The sequence below is a fragment of the Rhinoraja longicauda genome, chromosome 3, assembly GCF_053455715.1.
Source record: "Rhinoraja longicauda isolate Sanriku21f chromosome 3, sRhiLon1.1, whole genome shotgun sequence".
NCBI classification, from domain to species: Eukaryota; Metazoa; Chordata; class Chondrichthyes; order Rajiformes; family Arhynchobatidae; genus Rhinoraja; species Rhinoraja longicauda.
This window is the reverse complement of record NC_135955.1, coordinates 74281432-74294638: the sequence shown is the minus strand read 5'-3', so window position 1 is coordinate 74294638 and position 13207 is coordinate 74281432. Positions and strand designations below refer to the sequence as shown.

Below are 13207 nucleotides of genomic sequence, written 5' to 3'. Positions count from 1 at the left end.
AGTGAGTTCCAGGAAAATACCACCCTTGGTGTGAAAATGTTTTTTCTAATCCTTTACTCGATTACATTATATTTTTGCATGCAGCTCTTGACCCCTCTGCTAAAGGGAATATGTTCTTCCTACTTGCACTTTCTAAGCCTCTGAAATATATTATACTCAGTTAAGGTGACCAGCCTGCCTTGTGAGAGTTTGTCAAAAGCCTTTTTAAAATCCATGTGATTTTATCTGACAAACTGCCAGCAAAAATTTTCTTTCTTGCTTCCTCAACAAATCCAATTATGTAACATATAAAACTGGTACAACTAGGTTTCAAAGATATTAAGAGCTGTTCCTGGGTCAACCTTCCTATGGCTGCTGATTTATATTCAGACTATAGCACCTCATAAATATGTGTTTCTGTGCACTATCCAGCGGAAACAACAACTTAGTCAGATATGATTTTCCCTTAATAAATGTATGCACCCAAAACAGTGACGCCTGGAATCTATCTTTTGATCATCTGTAAAAGCGATCCAAAACAGGGCTGTTTTCACCCAAATGACACAATCCCATCTTTTTTGAGTTATTTGGAATATTCAAGTTTAGAACTGTCGGAAAGACGTGATAATTTCAGCAGCAGGTGTGGCTGAGGTAGAGACAAAGTCAGGTGATGTTACATCATTCAAAATATAATTGGAAGGTTGCAACATTAACATGGAGAGAATTGTTCTGCCTTTATCTGTTGCCAGCAAAATTGATGGGAGTTGTGGCTGTGGAACAGAGCATGTGAATGGGACTGGATGCAATGGCCTTGACTTTAATCATGTTTAGTTTGAGTAAATTTCTGCCCATCTAGTACTGAATGTTTAATAATTTAGTTTGATGGGAAGGTTAAAGACGGTTGTTAATAAGAAAGATCAGGGTGGGTTACCTGTTTACATATGGAACCTAATATGTTTTTTTAAAGATGCCAATAGCAGAGAAATAGGAAAGAGGCAAAGATAGTCACCTGGGGAATTTCTGTGAAAATATTTGTGTGGGAACAGCCCGACATTCCCAGGCATTGTGTGGGAACAGGTGCGAAAACGTCTCTCACTTGTCTTGGGAACATCTTGTTTTCAAAGGGTATTGAATGCTGTGCTGCTAATTTAGCTGCTAACTTCATTTTAGCTGATATGGTCTATTTAACCCTTGCAATATAATCACAATCATAATATACTTTATTAGTCAAGTATGTTTTGCAACATACGAGGTAGAAAGATTCTTGGTGGGGGAGCTGAAAGGTTATTGTGGGAATGCAACATTGAGGTTTTCATCAGATCAGTTACTCCTGTCCTCATTTCTATGTTTGAAGATCATGGCAAAAAAAATATCATCCCATCCTTGCAATAACCTGTAAAATTCAAACGACTGAAGGAACTCAGTGGGTCAGAAAGCATTTCTGGAAGAATTGGAAAAAATGTCTTCAGACTGTACAACTTCAAACCACTTTCTTACAGTAAGCATCTAGCTGTAGGACAAACCCGTGGCTGAAAGTTTGATTCCAAAAGCAAAAACATCTGCAGCTGCTCTAAATCTTAAATGAAAGCAGAAAATGCTGGAAATACTCAGCAGGTCAGGTGGCAGTTGTGAAAAGAGAAACAGTTAATATTTCAGACTGAACATCCCTTATAAGAATTGGAAAGGAGAGAAAAAACAACCTTGATTTGTTTTGGAACTGAACATGGAACTGTAGCAATACAATACAATACAATATATCTTTATTGTCATTGTACAGGGGTACAACGAGATTGGGAATGTGCCTCCCATACGATGCAATAAATTAATTAGCTAGTCAGTATTAATTTAAACAACCCAATGAAACAAATTAGAACAATTTTAAAACAGAATAAAGTGCAAGTAGATCTGTGCCAGTTCACTGTGCGATGTGACCATCCGGCTCAGCAGGACCGGTTCATAGCAGCTATGGCCCTGGGGATGAAGCTGTTCCTGAGTCTGGTGTTGCGAGCGTAGAAGGCCTTGTATCGTCTGCCCGATGGTAGAAGTTCGAGCAGGGTTCCCTCCCTCCATTCCCTGTACAACCGTATGCCTTTCCAAAAGGCTCTTACCTGTCACATCTCTGCCTCAGATGTGTAATAATGAAGCAGGCACACTCTGTGGTATTTGCATATCATTATAATGACTCATCATCATGACATTACCCGCCAGCTGCCCTTGCAGGCATCCACCACCCTGAGTAAAAAAAAATTGTCTCATACATCTCCATTACAACTTGCCCCTTTCATCTTAAAGCTATGCTCTCCAGTCTTTAACATTTCTACCTTGTGAAATTGTTCTGATTGTCTACCTTATCAAAGAGTCATAGAGTGACATAGTGAGGAAACAGGCCCTTCAGCCCAACTTGTCCCAGCTACATTAGTCCCACCTGCCCACTTTTGGACCATATCCCTTCAAACCTGTCCTATCCATGTACCTGTCTAACTGTCTCTTAAATTCTCTAACTGTTTCTTAAATATGACTCCCATAATTGTATATGCATCTATCAGGTCTCCCCTCAACATCCGGCATTCCATGGAAAACAATCCAAGTTTGTCTGACCTCTCTTTACTGCTAATACCCTCTAATCCAGGCAGCAATTTCGTAAACCCTCTTCTTCACCCTCTCCAAACCCACCACATCTTTCCTATAATGGAGCAACCAGAATTGCACATTATGTTCGAAATGTGGTCCAAAGTCCTATAAAGTTGCAACATGACTTCCTGACTCATTGCCGCATTGAAACTTTCATTCGAAGGTTTGTATAATTGGAAAAAGTAGTCATCGGGAATTGTCATTCTCTGCCGATCCTCACAACTATAGTTTGACACATGAATAACTTTCCCTTTGTTTCAATAATAAACTGTATCCAGAATAAAAAATGTCTACAAAACAAAAACAATGCAAAAAATGTAATGCATTCAACAGTATCATACTCTGCATCTATTTTAGAACAATCCACCCTTGTCTCTCATGTGGTCTTGGAGGGTGGACTTCGCTGGATTCATCCCCTCAACGTCCAGCAGCGACATGACCCTAGCCTGCGGTCCTTGCTCCCTGACAGAGGCTTGACGTTGGATGCGAGTCGGACACTTGCAGCGCAGTGAGGCGCTTCCACAGGGGAGGGGAGCGGCGCCGCCCCCACCGACGTCAGCGCTGCCGGCGGCCGGGCCTTGAGGAGCGGAGGTCGCGGTCGGCGGAGCCTTGAGGAGCGGAGGTCGCGGTCGGCGGAGCCTTGAGGAGCGGAGGTCGCGGTCGGCGGAGCCTTGAGCAGCGTCCGTTGTCGAAGTGACGGACGGCCTGCGGCCGGGCCTTGAGCAGCAACAGCCGCGGTCGGTGGAGCCTTGAGCAGCGGAGGTCGCGGTCGGTGGAGCCTTGAGCAGCCGGGCCTTGAGCAGCGGAGGTCGCGGTCGGTGGAGCCTTGAGCAGCAGAGGCCGCGGTCGGCAGCAGCCGTTGTCGAAGTGACGGACGGCCTGCGGCCGGGCCTTGGGCAGCAATAGCCGCGGTTGTGGGTCGGCGGCGGGGTGTCGGACGGCTGGTGGCTGGGCCTCTCGGACAGCGGGTGTCGAGGTGTCTGACGGCCGGTGGTCGGCGGTGGGCTCCGGGCGGGCCATGTGGGAGAGAGTGCGAGGCCGAGGGCCGTGGCTGCTGCGCCTCTGTCTGCTGCGCCTCTGTCCGCTGCTGTGGGCCGGGGATGCGGTGCCCATCTCTCCGGCGGTGGGGGTGCAGCAGGGCCCGGGGTCGCGGACCAACAGCACCAACACGACGACGCAAGGGGAGAAGGCGAGGACGGACGGCGCCTACAACACGGTGCCCGGCTCCGAACAGACCATGATGATCCAGCGGGCACTCTGTGTGCTGGTCGTGGTCACCGCCCTGGCGCTCATCTACTTCGTGGTGAGGACGATCAGGTGAGGGCTGCGGCTGAGGGGAATGGGAATGGGGCTCGGGGTCGGGCCCGGGTCTTTGCGCCGCTGACAGCGATGGTTGTGGGGCCCGAAACCTTCCAGCACTTCCAGACGATACCCACAAAATGCTGGAGTAACTCAGCGGGACAGGCAACATCTCTGGATGTAAGGAATGGGTGACGTTTCTGGTCGAGACCCTTCTTCACAGACTCTGAAGTTACTCCAGCAATTTGTGTCTATCTTCAGTTTAAACCAGCATCTGCAGTTCCATCCGACACAGTCCTTCCAGACGCCCTGCCGCAGACTCGAGGCCTTGCCTAATGCCAGGGATTTGTGGCAACGACTCTTGCTGTTGACAAATATCACTGACTAAAAGCTAACAGTTGGTCAGGTAACATTTCTGGAGAATATGGATAGGTGACGTTTCGGATGGAGGACCCTGCTTAAGACTGATTTGGGGGGGGGGGGGGGGGGGGGGGAGAGAAAGCTGGAAGAAAGGAGGATGAAGCTTGGCAGGGAGCAGGTAATCACTCCAATTATCTATCAGGTTTTGTCCTGATCCTCCTAACTTACAAATTTCTCAATGGATCCCAACCTGAAACGTCTCCTATCCATGTTCTCCAGAGATGCTGCCTGACCTGCTGAGTATTTATTTATTCATGACATCACACAACTGTTTGCCAATAGCGAGCAAATTTTAGTGCCACGTTGTTGGCCTCAGCAAGATCCTTTACAGTGCATGTGTCAGGCAGCATGTCACAGCTCAGGAGATGTTCCATAGTCTGGAGGCCCCGTCCGCACTCGCAGTCTGCCACATCTTCAGTATATCCCCACTTCAGCATGTTCGATTTGCTCCTCCTCATGCCTGTCCGCAGTCTGTTGAGACTGCACCAGGTTATCCCCGGTTGGTCGGAACCTGGTGGGAGTTTCTCAGAGGGATCGATTGCCATGTGAGTGTCTTCCAGAGATTTCTCTAGTCTCTCTTCCCAGAGTTTGAGCCTTCTGGACGATGCGCTGCAGTCCAGGGGATGGACAGAAGAGAGGAAACTTCTGCGTGATTTCAAACGCTGAGGTAGCAAAGGGTGGTCATGTAGGGGGTGTCTTTCATCCTCTGAATGTCTGAGGCGTTCTTATTGACTGGCTACAGCTCTTCTGATTCCAGGAGGTGCAATGCCAGAGAGTGGGTAGATGTTGTCAGTCTTGGTAGGTTTCATGCATCCACTGATGCAGCGACAGTTTGTGTTTAGCACAGGATCAATCTTCCTTGCATGAGCTGAGCGCTCCCATACTGCGCAGGCATACTCGGCAGTGGAGAAGCAGAGAGCCAGAGCTGTTGATCGAATGGTTTTAGAATTTGTTCCCCATTTTGAGGTACCTGCTGAGTTACTCCAGCACTATGTCTTTTTTTTTTGTTGCAAACTAGCATCTGCAGTTCTTTGCTTCTAAAAATGAACAGTTCCCAATTTGACAGTGGTGGTGACATTAAAGACTGGCCCTGAAGTTGTGGCTCCCATTCTTGACTTGGAGAGCAGTTGGGACTTCAGCAATTGCTGTGCTGCCATCGCAGGGCTATATTGAATTTGTTGGAAGGAATCATTCCAACATACAATATGATCTTGGGTTATTAGGGACAGCAAGTACTGCACCATTAAACCTTATGAGCCAGTAAATTAGATTATAAGTGATCTATACTTCAGCTCTGTTTAACCATAACAAAAGAAATCGAAGTAGTTTATTTGTGCTCTCGAGCCATTCCGGAAGATGATTGGATGATGCTCATCTCCAATTTCATTATTTCTGTTCCATTATACTTTATTTGTGTTAGAGAAGTAATAATTTCTTATTATCTATGAAATATTGGTGATGAGAGTATTCCAGTTGACCAAAACGATTCATGACGTTTGAGGGATCTGAGAAGTTCATCACCATATTGCTTAAATACTTAAGATTTGTGTGTGTATATATTGCTCTGGATATCTTAGCATATAAAATAAGGATGTATTGCTATGGACGGTATATAGTTAAATACCATAGTGTTGTAGATGAGAGCAGAAAGTTGCAAAAGAGTATTGGACCCAATGATTGAGGAGTCAGAAAATATGAAACATCAGAGATTTTGGAGTCCAAATAGTTGCAAGTTGTATTGGAAACAGTCAAATGAATTGGTATGTAAATTACTGTGCAACCATGTTAATGTTGCCAGCAACATTGTGATAGATTATGCTTGTCCTAAAACCCTCACAAAAATGCAGCTAGCTGATTAGTTTATTAGTGTCACGTGCACTGAGGTACAGTGAAAAGCTGTATCGTCACGTGTACTGAGGTACAGTGAAAAGCATAATAAGACGCCAAGAAATATGAGCTTTACTTAAAGGTATACTGTTACTTTTACTGGTCACTCGTTACAGATTTGCGGAGGACTTCCGAAATAAGTTGGGAGACTTTAGTGGCACACTGTCAAGATTTCACAACATTCTTAGCAACATTTCTTGAACAGGACACCGCAACTTAAATAATTTATTCCAATTACTTCACCATCGTCTTTATCATTGATGTCCAGTTCTGTACACTTCTGTTCCCCATTAGGAAGGCTTCAGAACCCTCTGTTTCTTCTTAGAACAGAGACTTGACCAGTTCCCTTCAACTGACCCTCAACTGCCTGGCAGAACCTTTCCTCGCCCTCAACATTTTTTCTTTTGATTCCTCACACTTTCTTTAAATCATTAAGGTAGCCATGGGCATTTGCGTGGGTCCCAGCTATGCCTGTTTTTTGGTTGGCTACATTGAACTTTGTTTGTTCCAAATGTACCCTGGCACCACTCTTCAACTCTTTCTCTGCTTATTAACGAGAGCATTGAGGCTACCTCCTGCACGTGCAGAACTTGGCAATTTCACCAACTTCGCCGTCAACTTTTACCCTGCCCTCAAGTTAATTTGGGCCATCTCTGCCACCTCCCTACCCTTATTCTCTCAGTCTCCATCTCTGGAGCAAAACTATCCTCCGACAACTACACCATACCCACTAGCTCCCACAGCTACCTTGACTACACCTCCTGTCTCTTCCATAGATGCAACCCTTTTTGCTCAATTTCTCTTATGTTCTCAAGTTTGAGGTATTCGTCTCTATAACATTTGAGATAAGTGTTTATCAGTTCATAGAGTTACACCATTCGGCCCATCAAATCTACTCTGCCATTCAAACATGGCTGATCTATCTCTCCTTTCTAATCCCATTTACCTGCCTTCTCCCTATAATCCCAGACACTCGTACTAATTAAAAATCTATCTATCTATGCCATAAAAATATCCAATGACGGCCTCCGCAGCCTTCTGTGGCAATGAATTCCACAGATTCATCACCCACTGATTAAAGGAATTTCTCCTCATCGTCTTCCTAAAGGAACGTCCTTTAATTGTGAGGCTATGACTTCTCGTCCTAGACTCTCCCACTAGTGGAAACATCCTTTCCACATCCACTTTATCCAGGCCTTTCACTATTTGGTGAATTTCAATGGAGTCCCCCCCTCATCCTTCTAAATTCCAGCGAGTAGGCGCCCAGTGCTGTCAAATGTTTATCGTATGTTAACCCACTCATTCCTGAGATCATTCTCGTAGACCTCTGGATCCCCTGCTGAGCCAGCACATCCTTCCTCAGATAGGGGGCCCAAAATTGCTCACAATACTCCAAATGCGGCCTGACCAGAGCCTATAGACCTTATAGAGATGTCCTCTTTCTTCAGTAAACATAGTTTCCACCTTGCAGTTGTGGATTAAACCATGTTTTCTGCAGTTCTGCTCTCAACACCTCCTTCCCCAGATAGAACAGGGATAAAAATTGCCTGGTTCTTACCTTTCACCCCACCAGCCTCCATATCCAAACCATCATCCTCTGACATTTCTTCCACCTTTCACATAATCTCATCACGTTGCATCTTCTCCTCCACACCCCTATTTGCTTTCTGCAGAGATCACTCTTGCCATGGCTCCTTGATTCGCTCATCCTTCCTCACCCATCCCTCACCCACTCCAACCACTTACCCCTGCAACTGCAAGGGTTGCAACACTGGTTGCAACACCCTCCATTCAGGGACCCAAACAGCCCTTCCAGGTGACACAAAGGTTTACATGCACCTTCCATCCTCTTGTCCATTTCCCTCAATGCCTGCCACTTGGCCTACTGAATTCCACCAGCAGTTTGTAATTGCTCAAGACACCACCATCTGCTGCCTCTTGTGGTCAATATATATATTTCTGACCCCTACAGTAATTACAGAATCTACCTTCTCCAAAATCGTGCATTATTACCATTTCAGGGTATCAGGAAAGCTTCTGAATTGGTGTGAGCTATTTCTCGCTGCATCTTCCATGAAAATGATTTGGCATGGAGTTGATCAAATTGTAGGATATAATAAATAGAAGCAGCAACCTCTTGCACTATTTTTTCAAGGCTAATGGGAGACAAAGATACTGGAAATCAGATTTTTTTTTTAATGGTGGAAAAAGGCAGCATCTGTGAAGAGTTACCATTTCAGCTCAAAGGTGAAGTCTCTTTAACCCGAAGCGTAACACTTTTTATTGCACAGGTCATGGCTCATCTTTCACCTTGGTTGCACTTTCCTGCAATAATTTCATGTTTCTTGATTCCCTTTATATGTAAAAATCCATCATTCTCTTTTTTGAAATTTTCAACAATTAACCTTCACAGATCTATCGGGTAGGATATTCAGTAATTCAGTGCTGTCTGTTTGAATAAATGTCTTGTTCTCTCCTGAGTGGCCAACCCCTTATTGTGACACCATGGCCTTGGACTTAGATTTTTAGATTTAGATTTTTAGATTTTTTTAGATTTAGAGATACAGCGCAGAAACAAGCATGTTTTCTGCAGCGTCGAAGCCATACTCGGAGGGGAAATTCATCAAAGCATGCATACTGTCGGTGGCTGAGCTGGTGTGCCCTGGAAGAGACAGGCTTTTGGTAATATCAGCTCATCAAGATGTAACTCAATTGGGAAAATTTATTTGTGGTGTTGATGCATCTCTGACCGTCACCGAGGAGTTTGTGGAGATGGTGCCCATGACAAACGCCACAAAGGCGAACAACGTTTTCTCCAGTCTTGTCGAGGCCTTGGACAGACTGGGGGTTGACTGGAGTCACGCAGTCAGCATGGCAACAGATGGCGCACCGTCCATGGTCGGGAAAAAGGCAGGTGTTGTTGCGAAACTCAGAGAGAATGTTCAGACAGAGAATCCAGAGCAGGAATTCTGGAATTTTCATTGTATTATGCACCAAGAGGTGTTATGTAGCAGGAGCCTGAAAATGGACAATGTCATGGATGTCGTAATCAAAACGGTTAATTTTATCAGAGCCAAGGGACTCAGCCATCGGCAATTTGACATAATTTTGTCCAAAAGTAATATTGGATACGGCCAACCCTATCACACTGAAGTTCACTGGTTGAGCAGAGGGGTTGTGCTCAAACGTTTTTTTCAATTACGTGCGGAAATTGGACTATTCATGAGCGAGAAAGGGAAGCCAGTGGCAGAATTGGATGACCCAGACTGGCTTCATGATCTTGCATTTTTGGTAGATATAACAGAGGACTTAAATGTGCTTAATGTTAGCATGCAAGGCCGCAACAAACTTGTTACGGAATACTACGACAGCATTCGTGCCTTTCAAATTAAATTAGGCCTGTGGGAGATGCAACTATCCTGGAGCAACCCAGCTCATTTCCCCTCTTTGCAGTTGGTGTGTGTCGCTCATGGGAATAATGACAAGATGGACAGGTACAAGGACAAAATATCATGGCTGAAAAGTGAGTTTCAGAATTGTTTTCAAGTCTTCACTCAGCTCGAGAAGAAATTCTCACTATTTCGCTCCCCATTTGCCGTCAACGCAGCATCAGATGTGCTGGAGGAACTCCAAATGTAACTCATTGAAGTTCGGTGCAACTCGGCTTTGAAATATATATTTGAGACTGTGGGTCTGGACTCATTCTGGGACTGATGTACCCCAAGATGACAGACTTTGCCTCAAAGATCCTTTGCATGTTCAGAACAACATATCTCTGTGAGCAGGCGTTCTCCATAATGAACATTAAGAAATCCAAACTGCGCTCGCAGCTGACACACAGACATCTAAATGACATTGTGAAAATCACAACTGCCCAGAAACTGGTCCCTGATGTTGACAAGCTGGTTAAAGCCAAGAGATGTCAGATGTCTGGATGTTGCAAGTGAAAAATGAGTGACACTGTTCGATGCACTGGACATGTAAGCAAAATGCATTATAAAATATTGAGTGTCATAATATTGTGATCCATTCATTTTTGACTATTCTATTGTAAATGTGATCATTTCAATAAAAATTAGATGTGTTCATTGTCTGAGTTTGATTGCTGGAAGCAGGCTAATAAAAAAATAGGTGCAGTTGTGTAGCCTACATTTACAATTTGTTTCGTTAGGTCTACATTTGTGTCTGCTAATGTTCGATTTCAAATGGTTTATTAATGAAAAGGGTGTTGCTCCCGAAACAATCTTAGCCAAAATGGCATTATTTTTTCTCTCTCTCATCACAACTTTCTTGTAGCCTACGAATGTAAGTTAATACCAATCATAAAAGTAATGCCTGCTAGGCAATGTTCTTCATAAGAAACGAAATTCGTAAAGTGAAACACTTTGTAGTTATAGCAAAGAATGAGACACATGAGAGCAGGTCGAAAAAACGAAGGCAACGAAAGCTGTGGGAGCACGCACGCATGTGTTCGCGCGTGCACAACTGATCCGGCCCACATGAAGTCGCATTTTGCCCATTCCGGACCTAAAATGAGTTTGACATCCCTGCTCTATGGCCTTGTTATTTTTTCTATTTTATTTTCCCATTGTTCCTGAAGATCCAAGATACCTCGATGTTCTTGCTGTTTCATTGGCATGGTACATATCGATCATTTTTCTTTACAAAATAAAACATGCACAATTATGTTCAAATGGCAGGATATACCATTAAGTTTTTTGTGAGAAAAAGAAATTTGAGCATGTTTGGTATAGAGACCCAAGAATGGTATATATGTATGAACTAAGTGCATCATTTTCATAAATGTAATGTTTTTCTGTGTGCACGTAAGATATTTCTTTTTGAATCTTGGTAACATGCTCAGTTGTGCTTAGTGTCCCAAATACAATTTATTCAATGGATTCACTGTTGAATCAATGTCATCATTTCAGCTTCTATATTTCTATTGTAATATGGGAACAGGATTGAGGTATCTGATACTGTTGGGGCAAGTATTTTATGTCGGCAATGGAATACTTGTGCTGGGAAACAAATGATTTGCATCAAATTGGCCAGTGTAATAAAATCACAGTTATAAAATTCAGGGTAAACATTTCTGGCATGTTATGCAACAGAGTTCTATCATATTTATATCTAAATCCGATCGTTATTATGTTTGCTAATATTCATTTTATAACAAAAAAGAAATTCTGATTTCATTTTATATCCTTCGAAGTATTAGCAGCCAAAGCATAATCCAACCATGACACATAAAATGCGAGCTGCATTATTAACTGGGGGGGGGAAGAATGTGTTGAATATCATCAAACCTCAAATAGTTCACATATCGCCTTCAAGAAGAGTTCATATACATGGCTTAGCTTTTGCATTATGCTTGACTTTTTGTGAAGTCAGGGTAATTAGGGAAAGGTAATAATTGCTATCTTTCCAGTTTAAACCACCCATTTTATTTGTGGTATACTATTTTGATGGGTTTTTTTTAAACATACTATTTGCAGTGAAATTCAGGTCACCATTTACCTTTCAGCAAATACTACCAAGAGTAGATAGACACAAAATGCTGGAGTAACTCAGCGGGACAGGTAGCATCTCTGGAGAGAAGGAATGGGTGATGTTTTGGGTCGAGACCCTTAAACATCATCCATTCCTTCTCCAGAGATACTGCCTGTCCCGCTGAGTTACTCCAGCATTTTGTGTCTATCTTTGACACCAGCATCTGCAGTTCCTTCCCACATCAAGAGTAGATCGTCTTTGCTTTGTTTGCTGTTCTTGGAGATTAGCTGAACACAATTGCCTACTGTATTTCCTCCTTTTACTGCAGCAATTACAGCTTAAAAATACCTTATGGGTTGTATCGCATGTTTGAATCGTTGGGGGCAAAAGGGGTTTTTCTTTGTTGTAAATGGTATCTCAATGAGGGATACATTGTTTTGTATTGTTGCAAGATTTGTTGAATTTTGTCAATTGCTTATAGAAAATGTATAGCATAGAATGAGACCATTTGGTCTGCCATGTCTATACCAATATATCATTCCCAATCGAGCTCCATCTTGCTGCACTTGATTTCTCAGTCTTGCAGTAAACATCCAGGCTCGTTTTGAGAGTGGTAAGGGTTTCTGCCTCTACTATTCTTGGGAGGTATGTTCTAGACCTTGTCACTCAGGATGAGAAAAAATTTCCTCCTCTCCTTTCAAATCCCTCTACCAATTAGTTAAAATCTGGACCTATTGGTTTTTGACTCATCAGCTAAACTGGAATTTATTATTATACTATATAACATAAACAAAAATATAGATGTGTTAGGGTATGAAAAGGAATAACATGCTGTAGTCTGGAAAATCTCAAAGAGCCTCCTGTAGTATTAGGATCTACTTGTTCAGCCATTATCAATTATTGACGGAGTCAAACAGGCTGACCATTGGATATATGATAAGATCCAAATTTGTTGAAAAGACAGCAAAATGAGAGACTCCTTGCAGGAACCGAAAAAGCTATTTTAATAAAAAGGTTTGTTGCCTTGATCTTGATTCTGAGCCACACCATTCTCAAGTGATTGTACCATATTTAGAAGTGAAGAGTTTCAATTACACCTGGTTACTTGCCACAACTACTACCACATTCGTGATGCAAGCGTTCAAATAACTCTGTAATTAATTTAAGCCTCACAGTCTCTTAATTAGGAAGACACACAGTGCCCTCCATAATGTTTGGGACAAAGACCCATCATTTATTTATTTGCCTCTGTACTCAACAATTTGAAATTTGTAATAGAAAAAAATCACATATGTGGTTAAAGTGCACATTGTCAGATTTTAATAAAGGGTATTATTGTACATTTTGGTTTCACCATGTAGAAATTACAGCAGTGTTTATACATAGTCCCCCCATTTCAGGGCACCGTAATGTTTGGGACACAGCCATGTCATGTAAATGAAAGTAGTTATGTTTAATATTTTGCTGCATATGTGTATTTTTACAATACTGGAGAGAT

At 43.0% G+C, this 13207-nt stretch overlaps 1 protein-coding gene across 1 annotated transcript in view; it reads left to right on the top strand.

The window, feature by feature from the left end:
• The first annotated feature begins 3115 nt into the window (after positions 1-3115).
• LOC144592096 (membrane protein FAM174A-like) overlaps positions 3116-13207 on the top strand; it is a 28427-nt gene continuing 18335 nt past the window's right edge. The window contains exon 1 of the mRNA XM_078396433.1: positions 3116-3927. Within this exon, the coding sequence (XP_078252559.1) occupies positions 3629-3927 (299 nt within the window). The 5' untranslated portion in view covers positions 3116-3628. The remainder of the gene's footprint in view (positions 3928-13207) is intronic.